The 23,320-nt window shown below is 37.2% G+C and overlaps 1 protein-coding gene across 2 annotated transcripts in view; it reads left to right on the top strand.

Moving 5' to 3' along the window:
• Window positions 1–23,320, top strand: part of LSAMP (limbic system associated membrane protein) — a gene marked incomplete at its 5' end in the record, with an annotated part of 588,105 nt that overhangs the window by 373,136 nt on the left and 191,649 nt on the right. For both annotated transcript variants that reach the window (XM_084232497.1, XM_084232496.1), the window contains one exon: window positions 18,032–18,157. In XM_084232497.1, coding sequence (XP_084088623.1) covers window positions 18,032–18,157 — 126 coding nt within the window. The remainder of the gene's footprint in view (window positions 1–18,031; window positions 18,158–23,320) is intronic.

Raw genomic sequence — 23,320 nt, 5'->3', positions numbered from 1 at the left:
TTGGCTACAGGAAATATTAACTAAACCCTCTTTGCAATAGAATAAGTTTATAGCACTGAGGTTGGGTAGAATCTTTCCTATAGGATACCGTTGGCTTATTACAAACTATAAAAGTTAATTCCTAAGTCCTTAATTAGTGTTAGAGCATGTGCCAGGCCAAGTATAACTACATCCCATGAGCTCATATAAGAACCATCCATACTACCATGCAATCCTGACTTCACTTTACTCCCTTTCCTAGAAAAAAAAAAAAAATGTGTGTGTTAGGGGAGGGGGATAATTACTTAAAATAAAACATTGTAAGCATGTGTACACAATCTATTTTTCTAAATGATTTAGTTAATCCTTGTATCTGTCCTGGAATCTAGAAAATTGGCATGTTATTTTTAGAGGTAAAGACACTAAAGGATAGAGAGATTTTGTGGCCTGAAGGAGCCCCACTGGGAGTGGGAGGAAGTATAAGACTCAAAATCTAGGTCTCCCAAGCCTTGTGTGTGTAGTCAAATGGGTACTTTTAGATAACTGTTTATTTATGTGGGTCAGATCTTATTTTCTATTCAGAGCCATATCTGTTCAACATGTCCCCTTCACTATTATCCTAAAAGTCTCCCTGGTTGGCCTTAAACATAACTCCTGTACTAGAAATATATTCTATGAAATTCCTTTATGTTTTTCTTATGAAAAAATGATTATGTAATAATGAGCCTGAACAGTGCCCAGTATAGAATCATTTCACTCTGGAAAATATGAGGACATGCTTGACCCAGGTAGAAACCGTATTTGTTCTGATAGTGTAATTTGGGATTTAAGGGAAATAATACAGTGGTCCCCCTGAGTCCTTGCATTGATTATGTAACACAGTTTCTTTAAATAATTCTTGAGGCATTATCCTCCTCCTATATCTGAGGGAAGGGAGAGAAAGCCCTGCAGGTACAAAAGATACTAAGACAGAGGGAAAGCCAAAAATATAACCCAGGACTCAGGTGTTCCCAGGCAGCTGTGCTATTTACTAACAAACATATGAAACTGAGAGAAACTTGGTTATAGTACCTGGAGTACAAAATAAGTATTTTTAGCACAATATTGCCTTAGGCATTTTCTAGAAATACCCAGTACTGTTTCATTATCTCAATAGCAATGACTAGAGGTTGTGACTCTCATGATGGAAAATGCCATTTTCTATTTCAAGTAATATCCTTTACACCATTGTTTGCTTTGATTTTTATACATCATTTGTTTTCACACAATGCACATTATATAAAATTATAAAATTCAAATTCGAGAATGTCAAATTTCTGAGATATGACCTATAGATACATCAGGGGTCTGTAGCAGGCACTTCAGTTTCTTAATATTGAAGGCCTATAACCAGAGGGAGATGTGCAGAAGGAAACTTCTGATGGGTAGTAAAGACAAAAATGAAGTACAGAATTAGACAAAGACATCCATTTCTGACTCTAAATTCCGGTTTCCATACAACAAAGCAGAGGAGAGGTCCCCACATCTCTTATAGGTGATGGTTAATGTCAGGCAGGAAGCTACAGTTGGTCAGAAAATTAAAAAGAAATGGATGAATAGACTGGAAGATTAATTGTGGAGTCTTTCGCAACAGCAATCAATCTCTTCATTGAATGGAGCAGAAGGGGATTTTCATTCTGCATCAATCATGAAATATGAGGGACCTTGAGAGAACATCATATCCAATTTCTAAGTTTAGACCAGTACACTTCTAAATAAAAAGTGTATAGTTTGCTTTTCTTAATGATGTTTTGATCAGAGTAATTAACGTTAGCTGCCACTGCAGATATTGCTGAAGTCTCGCGGCTCATTCTTGCTTATGAAGTTCAATCCAGGGCAGGCAGCCCCTGCTCTTCACAGCCCTACACCACCTGGATCACACATCTCCTCTGTGGCCCTGCAAGGTAAGAGAGGACTGGCATGATGCTAGCTTGTGTTTGAAGGGCTAGGTCTGGATATCGCTTTCCTCAACATTTATTGGCCAGAAGCCAGCTAGATGGACCCAGAAGTAATCACGGGAGGTGGATGATGAAGAGAAACACATTGATACTTGATGAGCACAGACAGCCCTCCCCACAACCTCCAGGGACAAAATGCACAATAAATTGGGAATAATGCTCTTTCTGAAGAGCTCTTTCTGTTATGAGCACACACATTCATCCCCAGAGGAAGCAGATGGACTAAAGGATGAGGTCCGTGGTGCCCTGATGACTACAAACACAACTGATGTAAGAAAGGTCTGGGCAGACGGCTGGTTTGGAAGCCAAGGATTAAGTGTTAATGTGTTTGCCTTTGGTTTTGCATTGTGATTTGGAGAATGTGCAGCATTTGAAATATTTAAACGAAGAATGTTAACTAGAAGAATGTTAAATCTGCAGTAGGAAATGCACTCATGGAAAACATCTCTTCATTTCCCCACCCCTGTCTCCTTGCCTTGACGATTACCATTTTCACGGAGGATATTGAAATTCCCCTCAGTTTCACAAGAGTAAGGTCCCTATGACTCCCTTTAGGACCTGTAAACTAAGGTGTATCTTGAGTTGAACCTTTTAGCATCTGATTGAATGAGAGAAAAGTTATAAAGTTTTTAATGTCTGAATGCTAGATTTAGGTTTCAGAAATAGTCAGAGAATAAAACATTTACACGTGTGAATGGCCTCATTCCAAGCAATGCTGTCAGCAGCCAGCATAGGAGATTTTGGTTTGGTTGATAATTTTTCTTTTTTTAGTGTTTTAAGACATTTCTACAAACATTTATAATAATTTACTCTACTTTATAATTAGATTTAGTGATTACAATCTTGCTCACTTACCTCGCTGTTTTCTTTTAAATGAATGGCACCAGCTGGCTTATGGCTGAAACTTGATCTGTTCCCAGAGCTATTAGAGGGGCCAGCAGAAAGCAAAGCCCAATGTGCTGTGGAGTTTCATCAAAGTTAAGAGTGGGAGAGGATTTACATTCTTTTATAGTTCTTTGGTAGCATTACATATATACATGTGCATAGGTGTCTATGTGTTAAATGTATCGAAGAATTTCTTTTAAAATGGAACCTTAGCTACCCTGAGAATATATTTAATTTACAGGACATGGAAAGAGACTATCTTCTCTCAAGCAGCCACCATTGATTAGAGGAAGGGCAAATAACTAAAAAAATTTACAATTTGGATGTGAGTCAGTTGGGATAGCAAGAGAATTGTGGTGCCTCTATAATTAATGGAAGAAAGCATTAACAAAGGGCTGAGAGCAAAGTAATCACAATGATCCCAAAGATTGTTTCTGTGTAATTTTCTACTTGGTACGGAAGATCCTTAAGTTTTTCTTTCTCTCCCTTAACATACAGTTAATAAGAAGCCACTGCCAGCTAGACAGTGTGTTTTCATGTTGGTGTAACAGGAATTAGTGAGTCTAAAATTGTGAAAATCAAACATCAATTGCCAAAGTCTCTCAGGGCACAGTCATTTTCCAGATGAGGTTAAGTAACTTGCCTGAGGTGAGAGGGAGGGAGAGTAAATAGAGTAACTGAGGGAGAATTTGCCCTTCCCAGTGGACTGAAAAAGGTAGAGATGTGAGCTGAAACTCAAAAATACTTCTGGTGGCCAACAGGCCTGGTTCTCAGTCCATGTGTAGATGTTCAGAAGTGATAAAAGCACAAGAACCTCCCTTACGTACAGCATGCATCTCTGCCCCATGGCAGGTCTGTGACTTATTGAGAAGAAAGCAACCCTCATATCAGCTGCCCTCAGTGGGTTGAATGCTGGTGGACAAGAAGAAAGACCAGGCCAATGTGCATGACCACCATGACCACATCCTCCTCTTTCTTGCTCCATAATCTGTCTCAGGAGCTAGTGATAGACACAAATGATGGATGGTAACCATGGGGGCTGCTAGCTTTCCTCCTTTAATGCTCAGGTCTCTGTAGAAAAGCTATACATTTCCACAGCATTCTAGCCTAGAGAACCCGATGGGCGAGCTACTATCCCTATTGGTAACCAGAGTGATACCAAACACAGACCATATGCAGAGCCGACCAGCAGCCATTCTGCTCCTTTCCTGGAAGTACTGCTGACTTTCACCCGTTCTCAGTCATGCCTGCATCACCTTCTCCCTTCACCCTGCCCTATTTTTCCAGCAGCTAATTCTTCTGGATAAGTACCCAGAGTTCTACTTGCAGTTAAGACCATTTCTTGTTGGAAGGCAGGTCAATGGACATGTGCTATTGTATAGCGCCAGCATTGTGAGATGGAGACTAATACAGTCACAGAGGGTCACATTGCCACAGAAAACATTCGCCGGAGTGCTCTGGCCCCACAGCATGTTAGCGGCAGACTGCTTTTTGCGAGAATTGATCAGCTCTCCTAAACACAGGTGTTGTGCATGTTTATGTGTGAGACTGGGAGCCAGGTGGGGGAGATCTTGATAGGCAGTGTTTGTTTCCTTAGGACATGGAGGTTTGAATAAAACATCACGGCAGGGTGCAGAAGCAAGAGAAGAGAAATCTTTGACATTTTCTCCATAACATGCCCAGGGCTCTGAACAAACAGGTGGGACCCGAGAAGCTTCTATGTCTAGCTTCACATTTAGCTCAAGATTAATGAGAGACGCAACCCACTCGGGATTCATTTGTGGAAGCAGAGAGGAAACATTCCTTCTCCCCACTAATATGGTCCCCCTCTAGAATTTTAAAAAAGTGGAGGAAAAGAGAAGAGAAATCTCATATTACATTGGCCAAATCGAGGGGGGAGAAAATGTAATTTAGGCAGCAAATAAGCATTGAGAGGATGACTCTAGTTTCCTTTGTAAAACTGTTTTAAGATTTTCAAGTTACAGGTATGAAAATTTAAAAAAAAATCATCAAAACCAAAAAGGCAAATTCTTAATCATATAATACTAATTGAACCTATTGCAAAGAAAATTAATTTCAATAAGTCAAATTTCCACAGCCTCTACACAATCAGTATATTTCTGTCACTGCACTCAGCACAACCACCCACTTTCCCAGACACCCCTCTCTCCAATGGTGCTCTGATGGTCTTGGTAACTGTCCAATTCAATCAACATGGCAGGATATCATAGTCAGGAGAAGATGAGCTAGTCTTTGAATTATCAAGCCCTCCCCATATTGTTTGACACTCAGAAGAACTGGTTGTGAACTTAGTACTTTCACTATCTACCTTTATGACACTGACCAAAAGAATAAACTTCACTGAGCCTCAGTTTTCCATCCAATAGGAAGGAGGTAGTGGTAATGCTTGTCTCAGATGAGAAACCAGGATAGGGTGTGGATCAAATAAGATGAGGCACACAGCAGTGTTTTGTAAATTGTATAATGTTATGTATTACTTAGGATATTATGATTGTTACTAATTATCTTTATTATTTTTATTATTTCTCCTTTTCAAACTCCTTGTGTCTTTTTTCATTATTTAATGTTAGTTTGCCCTCCAACACAAATAAGAAAAAATGGAGCTCTAGCTCATATTCATCAATTTGAGGTTTTCCTTTTCAGATCTTTTTCTCTCCACCTATTTACCTCTCTGGAATTCTCAAATCTACTTAGAATTGCAGTAGTATTCTACTTGTAGCTATAGCTAGCACTTGTAATAATTACAATGTTTTCTGCCGTTGCATACAATTTTTGAAAAATTATAATTGGCGTGACTGTATCAATTAATTCACAATGGTAACTGTTTGTTTAGAAGGAAATAATGTGAATGTACCACATTCTCTTCATAATGACTCATGGTAAGCTTTGAACAGGGGCAATGCAAAGAAATAAATTCTAAAAACCTCCTGTTAATCCTATTCTTTGTCTAAATAGTCTATCTTCTGGGCCCTTGAGCAGTGGCAGGAAACAACTTTTATTATTTTCATTGTATCCGAGGCATGCTTTAGTTCACCCTAGTTGGTTTCTATTAGAATCTATCTCCTCCCTACACACAAAGAAAATCATGCCTTCAGCAACTAAAAAAATAAAATAGAATAGAATTTAGGCCAATAATGTGGGCATAAGACCATTAAGTTTAAGGGATTCTTACAAGGGCCAGAGTTATCTCTATATATTTCTGACTCCCAAAATGAAATAAAGAAACAAGATAATGGTAAGCCTTTTTTAAAAAGGTTAGATTAAGTATTCTTAGAGGTTTTATGATAACCTCTGACTGGCATTTCTGCTGAAACAATAAAAACTGGCTGATCCAGTTTACAACTGTCATTGTATCCCATCCTTACCTCTTTCCATGTTTATAATAGTTTCTTTCTAGCTAAAGAATTCATCCATGGAGTATAAGCAAGATTTTCCTCACATTTAACTAAAAAAAAACCCCAAAACAAAAATAAATAAATAAATAAAACTAATGGAACACACAAAAAATGGTTTGGTTGCCCATAATGATTCTCTAGCTGTTTTGGACATGTCATGATTTAGGGCTAAATTTTATAGGTATAATATATATAAAATACATATATATATTTTATATGCATTATATATATAATATTTGGGCTGAGCTATGCCAATATGTTCAATCCTTTAATCAATGTCTAGACATTTTAGATATATAATTTAAAAGTGTCAGAAAGGTATGAGAATGTACAATCATAAGAAAATAAGTTTCACCAAAATTTTAGTTTTTCATTTATTTATACATATTTTGTGTATATTTGTAGACTTCTCCATATTTATTTTATATATTTATACTCATTTATATCTTATTTTTATATTTTCGTTTGTGGAATAAGTAGTGGGTTTTTAGTACATGCTAGAAATACAAGTTTGAGTTTTCATCTTTTCTAAGAATTATATTGAACAATTCCCTTTAACATAGAAACATGTCTTTTTTAGTGCAAAGGGGGAAAGATGCACTTGCCTTTTCTCTAATAAAATCTCAGGGTGCCACCTCTTAGACCTTGGAATTCACCCAGTTGTTATTTGTCACCTACCCTAGGTAGCCTGATATTTTAGAGCTTTCCTCTCTGCTCCATACTCCCATATCTGCCAAATCACAAAACCATCTGCTCTGGTTGGACAGCATTGCTCTATTTTTTAATACTAGAAAGAAGAGACTTCTTTTGCTTATGTACATGGAACATAGCATTTTAGTTCCTTCTATCTATTGATGACAACCAGTTTTTGGATGCTTTCCCAGATTAGCAAAAACAGATATCTAAAAAGCTAGAATAAGGGTCTGAGAGTATAAGATTTTGGAGAAGTTGCTGACTTGCTGAGTAACTGCAGCCGAAGTGAGCAGAGTAAGGATAGTCCCATTTGTTCTTGAGCAAGGCAATGACCCAAGCATGGGAACAGCCATTGATATCCCACAGAGTAGACCGATTGCTGAAGCAGCAATAATGGCCACCCTTTGCTGACCATGAATGCAAATGTTGGTCCCGAATAATTTGTCCACTTCCTAAAGCAGTCCACACACTTAGATTCCAGACTAACTCTGAACACTTAATAAATATAAAAAAATGCCATTTTAATACTTTCTTTCTAGATATACTAGAGAATTCAACCATACATTAGTAACTACACCCCACATTTCATCCTAATACACACCACACTAAGTGGTGTATAAGTGAACCATTGTCCCATGACTACTGTGTTTGAGTTAGATCTGACCCACATAAAACATCCCTTTGGATGTGACTATTTTCTGGATGAATCTTTAGGTACTATTTTGTTATAAATTTGACTACCTAGCATGATTCTAGGAACTCATAGGATAGTGCCACTTAAGAATGTGTTCATGTAGGACTCAAAAACCCCCAAGACTCAAAAAGTATGCCTTGCCCAGATTATATCTCTGGCTAACATAGTAAAATGCCAGCTACATCTCTGAGAGCTATGGTAAGTGAAGCTTCAGGCACTAACTTTTACTTACATGTGCAGTTCAGACACTATTTCTAACTGATTAAAAGAAAATGACCTTTTCTTGATTGCAGGTTGTTTTACTATGTCATTTTCATGAGCTTCTATGCTTCAGTTTTTCTGGCTTTGCCATGTGACTGCTCATCTGGCAATTGGCATTCATTTGTTTTATATGTATATTTTATTAATTTCTTGCCCTCTAAATTGTTAGCATAACATTCCTTTTTCATCAAGTTACTTCACTTATTGCATTAAAGCATTCATGTAGTCCTGGCTGGGAAATTTAAATAATTGATACTTAAGAGTTTCTCCTGCCCTCAGCTTCATCTGACACTGAAAGAATCTATAGTTTCCATATTTTCCCCACTCACCCATGAAATTTGTGTCTAAAAGGAATCATGTTCCTATAGAGTGCTCCTTTTCAAATATGTGCTTCAGAGACTGTGTTTCTTATTTTATAAATTGATTCTAATAGCAGTGGAAACTAGTACTCCTGGAAAATAAATTATCAACGGCTATTTGTTTTATTCTATTGAAAGACCTAAGGCTTCAGAGACTCAAATTACAGATACAAACACCTAACAACATCTGCTGTCTTTAAGAATAACAAATAAAAAAGATTCCCTTTTACCTTTTGATTTTATAAATTATGTAATGGGGACAAAATTTTATTTGTAGAGCTTTTCTTGTTAGCCCAAGCATTAGACTTCTAAAGTTTTTGGTAAGCTTATTTCAATTATGGTTGTACACTCCCACATCTTTGTGTCACATTTTATTACAGGTATAAAATATCTATAATTTGGCTAAAGGGCTAAACATACTGCTACAGTTCTGTCCCTTAGTAGATAAGAATTGAATATATATCTTTGGAGTGATTTATTCTGAATGCCATTATTAATGTTTCATTATGAATTGAAATAATTACCTAAACCTTTTGGCAATATTGGTGTCTGCAAAAATAGAACTAAAATGCCACCAGTCACAGAAATGCATGAACTATTTTTATCATATTAATTTAGGAAGAGTTAAGCCAGCGTTGCTTTATTAACTAGCATACATGTTCTGTACAATAACTTTTATAGAACCCCTAACAGTTTACAGAACAAGTTCACATACATTATCTTGTATTCCCCTCAGAGTAACCCTGTAAAATGTCCTAATATCAGCTGTGCACATTAATCCCAGTTATCATAGGAGAAAGCTCAGACTTGAAGAGATTTAAATAATCTGTGACTAATTTGTTTTATTCATTCAAAATTAGTTAAGCACCTATGATGTGCATGATGTTGAGAATTCAAAGCAAATATCAGTGAATTTGTGGTTGCCTTGTGAGCTAGTGGCAGGGAAGAATCAAAATCCCCTGACTCTCAATATAGTGTACCATGCTACATTTTCCAACCCTGTCATCCATCCTGGAAACGACCACACCATGCAGCAAAGAGTGCTTCAGTGGCATTTTCAGAAGCAAAATGCCAGGTTGGATGAATGTTTGATGTTTCACAAGATGGCATTTATGTGTTATGATATATATTTTTATTCTTATTGTTGAATTCTTGAATCATGCTTATTACAGCCTAGTACTGCTCAAGAAACTCCTGTAGATTTCTGAACCCAGTTCTTAGATAGACACACCCTACCATTCCTCAGTTTGTTACATATGCAAAAGATATGGGTCATATGGGATCATGTCTTTTACATATGCAAAAGACATGGATGGCTGAAGGTACTAGAGCCATCCCCCCGAAAAAGCTTAGAAATTGAGATGTTGATAGCATTGTGTTTCTAATAACCCTCCTCCACCACATTCAGTAATACATAAACCTTACTCTAACTTCAAATGAATAATGACTAATAAAACCAAATTGTTGCCAATTTGTATCATTAGCAATGGTATCTTGAATACAAATAAAAACTGCTAATTATTTGAGGTTAGAGAAATGAGCCAATGACCACTTTTCTTCTGTCCTCTGAAACTCATTATTTTCCTTCTGTAAGATGATCAGTCAGGGGCCAAAGATGGAGATACTAAAACATTCAAATCAAATGCAGAATTAGGATTCTTTTTAAAGCAGTATGTACTGACTGACAGCAATCAATGCTAAACAGGTAACTAACATGGTTAGGTGGAAATCCACAATGAGATGACAATAATTTACCCTTACAAAAGGGCACCCTTGTACATTTTCCCCTCACTATGACTACTTCTCAATTTGCCAAAATTAGATTTATTTGGCTTAAGCTAATAGAAATGGACTGACTAATTTTATGTAAGAAGGAAGTAATTTATTGGAAGAATATGGAATAACTCACAGAATCACAGGAAAAGCAGAAAACTCTTTCCTTTAAAAACACAGAAATCATGCATCTCTAGGGATACAAGCTGCAGATACGAGTGAAAAATAATAGTCCTTTCAGGAGCCTGGCCTTTGATGATATGTATTAGCTAACTATTACTGCTGAATAAACTGCTCCAAAATTGAGGGACATAAAAAATAGCTATTGTTTATTTTTCACTAGTGTGTAAACCAGCCAATCTAGGGGTTGTCAGATTTAACACATAACAATATAGGATGCCCAGTTAAATTTGAATTTTAGGTAACAAATTTGTTGCATAAGTGTGTACCATGCAATGTTTGGAACATGGCTATACTAAAAAATAAATAAATACAAGAAATATTTGCTGTTCATCAGAAGTCCATACCCTGTATTTTTCTGGCAGCCCTATCTAACACTTACCACTCTTCTCCTGGACCTGCAGACTCAGTTGACATTACTTTCATGCTGGTGGCACAGGCACAAGACCAAATCAGTCCAAATTGTCAAGACTCTGCTTATATTCCCTATGATTATATTCTTGCCCAAAACAAATAACATGAACCAGAGATGGAAAAATGTGTGCCAGCCACTGTAGAAGAGCATGCGCATGGCTTGGGAAATGGATATAGAGGAAAAATGGAGAATGGTTGCCATTAAAGCCATCTCCCTCTGGTTGAATCAGCTTCAACTTGTCTTGGGTTATTCCTTATAAAATCCTAGTTCCAGGAGCAAGAGTATAACTTCAGATCTTATGCCCTTGCCTCCTCCATGGGAGAATGGGTCACTTGATGGACAGCCCCAATAAGCCAATGACTGTTTCTTCAAAGGAAATCTAGGGCAACTTAGCAGAAGAAGGCGGCCTAGATTTGAGCAGCTAAAACTGTCATTTTATGTCTCTGATGTTACCTACATGTACATTTTTGGCCATGCATGAGGTATTAGTTTTATACAAAAGAAAGAAAGGAATGAGTTGGAATCTATTGAACTACACAAACATGTGCTGGTAGCTCTGTCCACAAAAGCCAGGACAGACCCTGAGATCTAGGTGGGAGTGTGTAAAGAAACTACAAAAGAATGAGAAGGGACAATAAACCAGGGTGGGTTGCCTGGCAGGGTCGCAGCATCGGAGTGGCACAGGACAAATGAAAGACAACTCTTAAGTCCAAATAGAGAGGGACCTAGAGGGGCTTACCTCTCAGGAGCACAGTGCCTTTCCAAGGGCAGTCTCACATTTATTGGGGATCAGCGTCAGTGAAGGTGAGCAAGTATGTGGAGAAATGTACGTGGTGAGGATGTGTACTGGAGATGCATAATAGTCTGTGTGTGATGGGTACATGTATTGGGGGTGCTTAATGGTCTGTATGTGGTGGGGATGTGTATTGGGGATGCATAATTATCTGGCACAAGACAGCGGGGAGTGAATAGGGCCTGTTACCTGGGGGACCCCATTGTTCCTGCTGATCAAAACATCCTATCTCTTGTTCCTGTTCTCACTTAACTTTCTGTCAAGGTAGTCTAGCTGGTTTTGCTAATCTGGCCATAAAATCTGCCTGCTGTTTTCAGCAGATACTGGTTTCCCAGTATGTTCCTTATACCAAGACTTTTGTGCTGGTGAAAGGCCCCCTGCCTGACTCTCCCTTTTAGCTTGACCAGCAGGAACTCTGGGCATCAAGACAATAGCCCTGAGAACAAGGGGGACTGGGAAATCCACAAGGGTGAAAGAGCCATGTTGAATTAAATCATATCTGATTTAATTCTGGTGCATTGAACAACTGGAGAAACTTATATATTCAGATTCACCTAGAGGTTAGCATGGCTTTAGAAACTGTCATTCAATTTTTACTGTTAAAAAAAAAAAGTTCATTTCCTTAACACAGAATTTATGTGTATTTCAAGGAAAGAATATCAGCTATACAATAATTCACACTTTAAAATTACAACTATTAAATATGGCATATTTTAATATAAATTAAAACCCTCAAGATTCCTTCAGATAATAAATTTTTCTCTTGTCATGAAAGGAGGACAGCTCTAAATTATATTTCCACTCAACATTTTAGGAGGTGTTCATCCAATAAACAATGAATTTTAGAACTGGTAAAACATAACAATAGTGTGGTGTCCAAAAGATAAATGACTTATACTTTAAAATAGTTTGATACACTTACTTGGCATGGTAAATAATGTTGATAGTCATATGCTTCCCAGAAATGAATTTCTGGTAAGCTTGGTAGCACATTATAGAGTAATTTTGAAAACCAAAATTCAAAATGATATATACATTTTATATTATTTAACAAATAACATTGGGGGAATTGACTAAAAAATCATGGGAAAAAATATGGTTATAGCACTCACCAAAAATAACCTCGATGTGATTTCAAACAAATTCTTGAAAGAAAATGTAAAGATACGCTTTTGACTGATCTTATATTAGGAAAGAACCTCATAGGCACCGCAACAATAGAAGATATCAGAGAAGGGACATCAGCAAAGAAATCTGAAATTTTTGCAAAACAAAAATGATTATAAACAAAATTAAGAAGTTAGGAATAAATTAGGGACATTACAAATAACATGACAACAAAAGGTCAATTCCCTGCAGGATAAGGATCTGGCATTAATCGTTAAGAAAAACAAAATAATCCAGACAAAGTGAAGAGATCACTGAAACTGAATAGGTTGAAAACGTCAAATAAATAATTCATAGAATTACATTTAGGAAAATATAATAAATCACACTAATATCCTGTGAATAAAAATTGTGAGGGAATATTCCAGGAAGGAAAAAAAAAATAGCAGTTCATACTGCAATAACCCAAGAATTGAGCATAAATCAATATTACGGTGATTTTGATAAACAACTTATGTTTGCTGATGCAAATAAGATTATCATGTTAAACATTATTTCCTAGGTAGTCATCCTTGATAATAATCAAAGCAGAGCAAAATAATAGTATTTGGAACCACTGTAGCAGAAATGAATAATCTAGAGGAAGTATGAGACATCTATAAACTTTAGGCTATGGTCTAAGCTTTATTATTCATTAGCTATATAATTTTACCTATTTTGCCCCCTATTTCCACATTGATAAAGTGGCAGTAGTAATGAGAATATCTCTTACTTTCCAGAATCTTTATAAAGATTTTACAAGATAAAAGAAAAATTTGACTTGCCATTAGTATATTATCAGTGATGGTGGCATAACATAAACTCCATAAATTTATATAGAAAACTAGGAATAAATTATTAAACCATTATTTTAGAAGTGATGTATATTTTATATATGTGTGTATGTACACATATATGCATATATTTTATATATGTAATACATGTTATATATATATATATATGAATGACTGTAGACAAGAAAAAGTAAGTTAAAACTCAGAAAAATCTCTAATTGAGAAAATTAGACATCAAGTTTGTCTTGCTTCCTGTGTTCCTGAACTACTCAAACTCTTCCCTACTCTATTTTTTTTTCCCCACTGAGTCAAAGAAGTTGAAATAGTGAAATCAATGGCTAGAGGGGTTGCTAGAAAAATATTGATAAAATCTGTATTTTTCTGTTTCAAAATAAAAGTGTGCTCTTTTTGACAAATGTTCAATGAGATGACTTCCTTGAGCTCAGAAAAGAGCTGGGGGTAAAATTTCACAAATACTTTTTCACTCTTTGAGTACCAAATCCAAGTACTATGCCATTTAAGATGCAGTGGTCGAGAATGCAAAGGCCTTCCTGCCTGCCACTTCAGTAAAGTGACAGTCACAGGTAAATAATGGAGCTAGTAACTCAGGGCTGTGTTGAAGAAATGCAGAGCACAGTGTGAAAACACAGGAAGGGTACTTCATTCAATATGAAGTCAGGAGCTAGGTGGGATAGGGTTGATGTGGAGGATAATAGGGCAATATTCTGGGAAAAGTGAGAAAATAATCTGATAAGCTGAAACCTGAAGTGAGAAAGGGCCTAACCAGACAAAGAGTCAACAGAAAAGATAGCCCATGCTTTAAAACAAAATAGAATGTTGGGCCTCCCTGGCGGCCTATGGGTAAAGTTTCATCTCTATCACTGCTAAGGCCTGAATTCAAACCCAGCCAGGGAGCTAGCCCACTTATGGCGTAGCAGACCTCTCCTGACTTGCCCACTGCTCCCCTCAGCAGTGTGTTTCAGTCAGTCTGCCTGTTCTGTTCCCCACTCTCTCTCTGGTGAATCCTCTCACCCCCCCATACCTCTGGCCTATACCCCAGTTCTTATATGCACAAATAAATAAAAATAAATCTTTAAGAAAATGTATCTCTCAGCTTCATTCATTATGCTCAATTCCTATACTTACTTACCTCATTCCAGGTGCTTTCTGGCCAGGGTTCTAACTCATGCTTCAGTGGCTGGCGATAGCATGATAGTGCTGAGACTTAACCCCTTGTGCCACCAGGGAGGCCCAAACCTGAGAGATATTTGAAAAGCCACAAAATATGTGATGTTTTATTTATTGTATCATTCTTTTATTGATGTAATGTTGATTTACAACACTGTACATGATTCAGAAGTACAGTTTTCCCACCTCTTTAGGTGTATGTCACACATCTTAGAAAAGCTAAGACCCTCATAATATTTTCCTTATAAGAGAGGTAATTTTGTCAAAGGTAATAATTCTTTGGGGCTTGGCCATTGGCATTCTTTTGTTTTATAAATGTTCATGTTTTTATATTGGCATATGGTGTCACCCCCTGTATACTTTTTTCTTTTTTGCCAGAACATATCTCTATTTCTGTTCTCAGTGTTGTGTCCTGTCTTGCAATTTAGAATTAACAACAGCTTTCATACATGAGCTCTTATAATTGTTATATAGCTTCTTGTTACAGGTTTTAGATTATTGAAAAAAGTCCTAATATATGTGACTTTTGTTGTTGAATGACAATACAATTTATAGTTTAGTGTTTTGAAGATATTCAGAACACTGGCATACTCAGCAGTACAATAGAACAAATGAACATTCAAGTATACTGCATTCTAAGTCTGTCAATATTTCATAAGGGGATCACCCTTGATAAGCCATTTTGGCTTCCTGCACCTCACATTTTTATCTATAAAATGGGAATAACCTTTTAGGTCTTTACAGTAAAAACCTGGGTTACTATATTGCAAGTCAGTATGTGAGTATAAGATAAGGACCCTTTACTCCAAAAGAGAAAAGAGATAATAACAACCCTACAATTGGAAACTGCCAAACAATGGGAACCAGCTATCTTCTACTTCTTTCACTGGTTTTATTTCATTCATGGTTCCCACCCAGAGGTCTATCAGGTGTCATTAAGAGAAGAATGTTAAGGTCATGAATGTCCTTCTCCTGTTTCCTTCTTGTGACATTCTAAGCTGGCCAGTTACCTTCATACCATCATTTTCCTCTTAAGGGATCTACAAGGGTTGTCAGGCAGCTGGTTCTACAAGCAGAAAATGTCACTGTTTTATTCTTCACTACACAGAGTCCCCAATGGGCAGGAGAGTGAGAAAAATAAAATAACATAAAATTCCTTTATTATTGAACTGCTTCATGCTTTCTTGTTCTCCTCCCTCCCTCTGACATGTACTTTCTCGGGGACAGTATGAATAACTACAAGTAAAAAAAAAAAAAAAAAAAAAAAAAAGGAAAATCACAGTCAAACCATAAACTCTGCTATTTGTAATCAGTGCATAACCTTTCTGATGAAATTTGTGGGTAATTCACTTCCCACTTAAGCCTACCAATATGAGATCTAATGTTCTGCCCTGAACACTAATGAAGGAAGTCAGACGGCAGTACAGCTAGCCCTTGGGGACTCATTTCTCACATCACCAAAAAGTAATTTCTGTCATTTTCGGCCATCTGGTAGCTGGGTTGTGAAGATGAAGTTTCTTTCAAGTAGTGCTTAAGAGCATGGGGCCTGGAGTCGGCCTGTATTCAAGTCTTTATATTTCTTGCTTAGTCCACACTCTATCTCAGATTCCACTTTTAAATAAAATCCTCATAGTGTAACCAAGGCTAAATGGTTAAATTGTTTTCAGACCTTTCAAGAGCACAAAAAGAATAAACTTTCTATCTGAGACTTGCATTCACAGATGAACAGCAACAGCCTTGAGCTGAGCTCCAAGGCCAGTTAGAAACTGAAAATACAGATAGAAGGGGCTACTCAGAAGTGGGACACCTTGATTCCTGGCCCTGGGCTTTTATAAGCAAAATCTTTTCTAATTGGTTTGATTGAATGGGACCCTTACGTGGCCCATGGTCACTGGTACTATAATATACATATTTCATTTGATCTTCGGTCTTTGTCTCCTGAATTACTTAGTTACTATTGTCTCTAAAAGGCTGGAGGCATTAAAATTTCCAAGTAATTATGATTCAAGGATATAAACAGTTGGGATTACAGCCTGCCATCATGTGACAACCAATCATGTCTCAAGTTAGCTAGGGAAAGAGTATTCCTTGATGGCCCCAAACCTCTGCCCCTACTCAGCAAGAAGGAGTTCCAGATGATGGACCCTAGTTCATTGTACCTCAAGAATGAGGAGCAGAGTACAGACAGTAGGAAACTGTCACCCATCTGGTAAACTTAAGTTCCTTAATCTTGCCTTGTTTATCCTTCCTCTGCTCCTGTTTATCTTTTCCTGCAGACAGAACCAGAACACCAGGCAAAACTGGCTGAAGCCAAGATGGAGGTAGAAGTAACAGGGGTTAAGACACCTCATTACCATAGTAAAAAGCACACCCTAGAGCCAGGACAAATCTGGTTAAGACCAAACTTGGAAGAAAAAAGGTCCTGGGGCAGTTCCTGGAAAACCCTGCATTTTATCCGAAAATCCTATTGACATAGACCCTTTAAAACTTCTCCATTTTCTTAGAACTCCCCCATGTAAGTTTCTGTTTCTCCCCAATTCTGAGAAATGGCCTTTGTGACAACAGTCTGCATGTCCTCAGATTTTCTAGCATCTGGTTAAACCTGATTTCCTTGTCTCTTGCGCTTAAGTTTATGAATGGAGAGCAGCCAGACCCCTCCAAAATTCCTAACACAATAGGAAATCATTTCCTTATGATAAGGAGTCATTGAAGTAATAGTTGCAAAGTAGTTCACATAGGGTCTTATATACAGTAAATGTTTAAAGTTAGTTATTATCAAATTATAGTAACAATGGTAGTAATATTATTAAGAGTATTTTTGTAATGTCTACCTATCTGTGACATAGAACTCATTAATTCAGTTTTTAAGCTATAGGGTACATCTTCTGGTCTGCCATACACCAAAATGATACTTAGAAGCCTTCAATTACAGTGATTAACAGATGGTTTCCTTATATGACTAGACTGTAAGTTACCAGGTATAAACCACATATTCATAGCACAACGGTGCAATCTGACACTAAATAGCACTATTTTTCCTGGCATTTGGAGCAAAAACTGGGCTAGATTAACTTTATATACAGAAGAAACTATAAGTAATAATGATAAGCTTATTCTTAATATTTATATAAATGTGCATGCCCTCTGATATCCAGATAAGGTCCATTCTAATCAGAAAAAGATCTAAGAAATTTTCTCTACGCTATTCTGTTTTTCATAAAATGCATGGCTATAGTGGAGAGATTCTTACCTTATAGTAAAACTCACACCTTTTATCTTTTACTAATTGTCTAAGAAAGTCTTAAAGCATCTTGGCTTCTTACCACAACATTCCAAGCGGTTTAAGTCATAAAAGTACTTAGCTCAAATTTGCCTCTTCCAGCACATGGACATCAAATTTGCCTATATAGATAAGGTTCTAGATATGGTTCTTTATTCCATTTACTTTGTCTTTACAGTTCCACCAAAGATCTCCAACATCTCCTCGGATGTCACTGTGAATGAAGGCAGCAATGTGACCCTGGTCTGCATGGCCAATGGTCGTCCCGAACCTGTTATCACCTGGAGACACCTTACACCGACTGGTAAGCAACCTTGCATTTTCCAAATGGCCACACTGTTTATTCCTGTACTTTTGAAATTCAATTGGAAGTCAAAGGCAAGGACCTTACTATGAAAATACCAACATCACTATTATAAAGAATTTATTTAGCATCCTCCTGGTTTTTGCTAATATGTTCATCTCTATAAAGTCTATTATTATAGTTGTAGATATTGTTTTTCTATCATCTATCTGTCCATAGATAACTACACTACTATAGATTTTGTATGATAATGCTATCATATTTCATATTAATTAGAAACCTCCCTTAAGGCAAGGGAACTAATATATAAGCATTAAATGACTTGAGATTATGTCAAAAATATATACTACTTTGGTGTTTGAATGTCTTGGAGCAATGTTTTGTGTGTATTTTGTTTTGCTTGGCTTTTAATTATAGTTTCCAAATATGTAGCACCCTATCCTTGGCATCCTGGCTCTGTGGAGGGTCATCAGGCATGGACTAAGGGGAGTGAGCTTATTATGGATCCCCAGCTTTGGTGCTAATTCAGTAAAAATGAGAATCTCCTTTCTCAGGAATGGTTTCTGCATCCTTCTTTACCATTTCTTACATCTGTCACCCTAATTGGGTTCTGAGATCCTTCTACTTTTTGAGCTTCATTTACTATTTCACTTTATCATTTAGGATTGATTGCATACACACTCCCCTAATCTACAGGTTGCTTTTTTATATAAAAAACAATGCATTTACACAATTTGGACTTTACAGAATGGGGCCTGCTATTTAATTTTTTCTGAAAGATGAGCTATGAATTAATTATACCTACAACTGTCATTGATTTTGGTAGATAAGCCCCAGTTTTTAACTGGTTTACATCTAATAATCTAAGAAATTTCCCCATGTAAATATCTAAAAACTTAATTTACTACTTATTCATTTTGGAATGAATGCCATGAAAAGTTTTTATACAAAGTGAAACATATAGTGGGAATGATGCTCCTACGAGGCTTGGCAACTATTGATAGTGTCCTCAAAAACCTGTACTTTGTGATGTGAGAATATGGGTCTCCATTTCATGATAGCCCTCAAATTAATTTCTTTGGTGAAATTGGGGCCAAGCTGTAGAAAGGTATCTTATTTATGTAGGTATTCTTATTAGAGGCTTCTATTTTCTTAAGAAAATGTCACTCAACACCCATCCTTATTGTTAATGCATGCACCTTGTCATTTATTCATAACATATAAGAGCAATAAATGAGGCATTTATTTGGAATATCAACCTCAAACTCATTTCTTCTTAGCCCCATTTTTTTTTAAAGATTTATTTATTTAAGCACTTGGTACAGTCAGAAGCACGGGAGGGTGAGAGAATTCACCAGAGCCAGAGCGGGGAGCAGAGCAGGCAGAAGGACCTGAAGTACACTGCTGAGGGGAGCAGTGGGCGGCAGGAAAGGTCTGCGCGCCATGTGGGACCCTCCTCCAGTGGCCGGGGAGCAGCCGGGGATCGAACCGGTGCCACAGAGGCCGCGGGCAGCTTCGCAACCCAGCGCTCAACTGCTACGCCACCGGGGAGGCCCATACTTCACATTTTAAATATGAAGGATTGTCTAAAGAGGTCCACACTTTAGATAATTTAGAACTAAATTCATGCTTGAATGTATTTTAAAAAATACAGGAAATGGTATATAAATTACACATTAATTATATGAATTTTATTTTTTAAATTTATTTATTTTTACATCATTGTTCATTTTTAAACTATATATATATATATATATATATATATATATATATATATTTTACCCTCCCAGGTATAGTCCTCATAGAAGTTCCTTCACCAATGCACCCGTGCACCATCACCACAGTCCCCTGTGCTCCTCCCTCCCTCCCTCTGACCCCTCTCCTGCCTCCTCCCATGCACGATGTCTCTGATTTATAATTGTCTGCTTTTGTTTTGTTGTGTTTTGTACTGCTATTATTTTTTCACACTGATGTCTTATTTGGTTCCCCTATATTCCTTCTATAAGTGAAACCATCCGATATTTTTCTTTTTCCTTCTGACTTATTTCACTGAGCATAATTCCTTCTAGCTCCATGTATGTTGCTGTGAATGGCATGAGTTTATCTTTTTTGATCGCTGAATAGTATTCCATTGTTTATATATACCACATCTTCTTGATCCAGTCATCTATGTTTTAGGCATTTGGATTGTTTCCAGGTTTTACCTATTGTAAATAGTGCTGCAATAAACATGGGGGTACACGTGTTCTTTTGAATCAATGTTTTTGTGTCTTTTGGGTAGATCCCTAGAAGTGGAATTGCTGGATCATATGATAGCTCCATTTTTAATAGACTGAGTAACCTCCAGACCACTTTACATAGAGTTTGGACCAGTTTGCCCTCCCACCAGCAATGTAGTAAACAAACTGTGTGGGATTGTGGAGCTTCAGACTCATATATAGACCAGTCTTACTTTCATCTTGTTTTCTAACCATCATTTTTTTTTATATATATATAGCAACAATTTTTTTAAAGGTTTATTTGTTTATTTGTTTAAGAGCTGGGGCATAGGCCAGAGGTATCTGGGGTGGGGGCAGTGAAAGAATTCAGCAGAGACAGAATGGGGAAAATAACAGGAAGATTGACTGAAATACATTGCTGAGGAGAGCAGTGGGTAAGATAGGTGAAGTCTGCTGAGCCATGTGGATCACCTCCCCAGCTGGGGATGGACCTTGTGCTGCAGTAGCTGTGGATAGCTCCATAGTGCTGATGCCTAACCCCTTCGGCCACCAGGGAGGCCCAATAGTGGCAAATTTTATAATTAATATGAATGTTTGTATAAACATATTACTTACAAATCTCTTAATTTTTATTGTGAGCAAATAGTAGATAAAGGAAGGGGAGATGGGAGAAAGAAAGATAGATTATATTCAAGTTAAAATCAAGGAATGAACTCCATTAGTAAAAAAAAAAAAAAATGTTTTTTCTTTTGTCCTTATTGACTAGTAAATAGTATTTTGTTCATGTCAGAAAAATGTTCTTACTGACCTGAATCCAAATATAGATTCTTTTTTATCCCTTGAATTGCTAAGAATTCTGAGAGAGAACCAGAGTTTCAAGGCCACTCCAAGCTTGGTTTAGTTTAGATCTTCATGGCTAAATGAATATACTTTCTAAATGAACATGTGATATGAACCCTGAATAACCTGGTTTTTCGAGATGTTTTAAGTCAACTAAACCAGAGGGCAAGTGAGATCTATCAGAGTAAATTCAGCATTGACCTACCCTCAGAGTACTCTTGAGACTTCAAAATCAACTAGTAAAATAAGTGTACTCACATGGACTCCCAGTAGTAAGGCCAAGGGTCAGCAAATTGCAGCTAGTGGACCAAATCCAGCCTGCCCCAATTTTGTGCTGCCTTTTAGCTAAGAATGTTTTTCAAATTGTTGAATGGTTGAGGAAAAAAATTAAAAGTTGAATTCTGTTATTTAACATGGAAAAGATATGTGGCATTCAAATTTCATTGCCCATAAATAAAGTTTTATTGTAACACAGTCATGCTCATTCGTTTATGATTATCTATAGCTGCTTTAGTTCCAAAACAGCAAAGTGAGTGGTTCAAACAAAGGCAGTTTCATCCACAAAACCTAAAGTATTTTCTATCTGGCCCCTCACAAAAATGTTTCCAGGACCCTGACCAAGACCATGGCTTGGGGCACAGGGAAGGGATTTTTCTGTTCTCTGTTTCCCTCTGGGACTTTGGGAATATCCTCTATTAAATTCCTAAAGAATTCTCAAGGGAAATAATGTTATTCTTCTATAATCCTCTATCTAGACCCCCTCTGTGGGTCAGATTCTTTACTGGCACATGCAAAACTAGCTCCCTGCTGCACTCACAGGCTCAAAGGTAGAGTGTAATTCTCCCTGACAATAGGCATTAATTCTGAAACCTACTATTTCATCTTTTTCACATCTGACCTAAATAACCACTTGATCATAATCATATTTCTGGTGACAGGAGAGAGAATTTGACTTTACTCTTCTATAAATGAAACTAGGAATTTTTTTGGCTTTTTTTTCTTCTTTCAAAATTTGGAAACAGAGGGTGATCCTTTTCAACCTATAACATGAAATCTTTCTTGAATACACCCGATGAAGAGGCTCTGCTTCCTTTGTGACAGCAAAGCTGCCTACACCGTGGCCATGTGAGCAAAAAAAAAAAAAAAAAAATTCAGCTAGCTTTGTTCAATTATTAATTGTACCTTCAACAGTACAGAGTGTGGCTGCCTTGCAGAGAAAATGTACCTGTAATTAGCTCGACCCCACAGGGACATAGAGCGCTGAAAGGGGGAAGATTCCATGCAGGTTTACAAGTACCTGATTACCTGTCATTTGATGACATGATGGGGAGAGAAGGAAAGAGGATGCAGGTACATTTTTATGGGGAGAAGAATATTACCTTTTATTCAGTTCTTTTAAAAACAAAAAATAAAGCTTTGCTGTTTCCCTTCCATTTGACATATGAAATTTCTTTTTCAAGTATATTGCGAGTGTTCTTAAAGAGGGAAATGAGGGCCTCCCCTGGTGGTGCAGGCGGTTGAGCGCAGCGCTGTAAAGCTGTTCGCAGCCTCTGCATTGCGGGTTCGATCCCAGCCTGCTAGTGAGAATCCCACATGGTGCGGCAGACCTCTCCTGTCTCACTCGCTGCTCCCCTCAGCAGTGTATTTCAGTCAGTCTTTCTCTTCTGTTCCCCGCTCTGTCTCGTAAATCCTCACCCTCCCACACATCTGGCCTGTACCCCGTTCTTGTATGCGTGAATAAATAAATCTTTTTTAAAAATAAAAAAAGGAGGGAAATGAGAAAAATGGTGAATCTTTCATATGTGCAGAATCAAAATGCCTACCTGTCTTGGAAGTAATGATTGTCTTTCTTACATTGTTAATTTATTAATTTGTATATTCAAAATGATGTGTCACGTATATGGTTGTCAAATGTGACCTATTTTCTCTTTTAATTAAGTTAGTCTTTCATAATCCTATAACTTCCAGAGGGCAATTGCTCCATAACATGTACTTTCTATGGAGTGTTTGATCTCCCTTCTGTGAGTGATGCTGCTCCCATCTTCATTTGACTTTATTTATAAATCATCTTCTCACAATCCAGAGGAAGTCCTTTTCTCACGTG

This window comes from Talpa europaea (assembly GCF_964194135.1).
Source record: "Talpa europaea genome assembly, chromosome: 4".
NCBI classification, from domain to species: Eukaryota; Metazoa; Chordata; class Mammalia; order Eulipotyphla; family Talpidae; genus Talpa; species Talpa europaea.
This window is presented reverse-complemented; position numbering and strand designations above follow the sequence as displayed.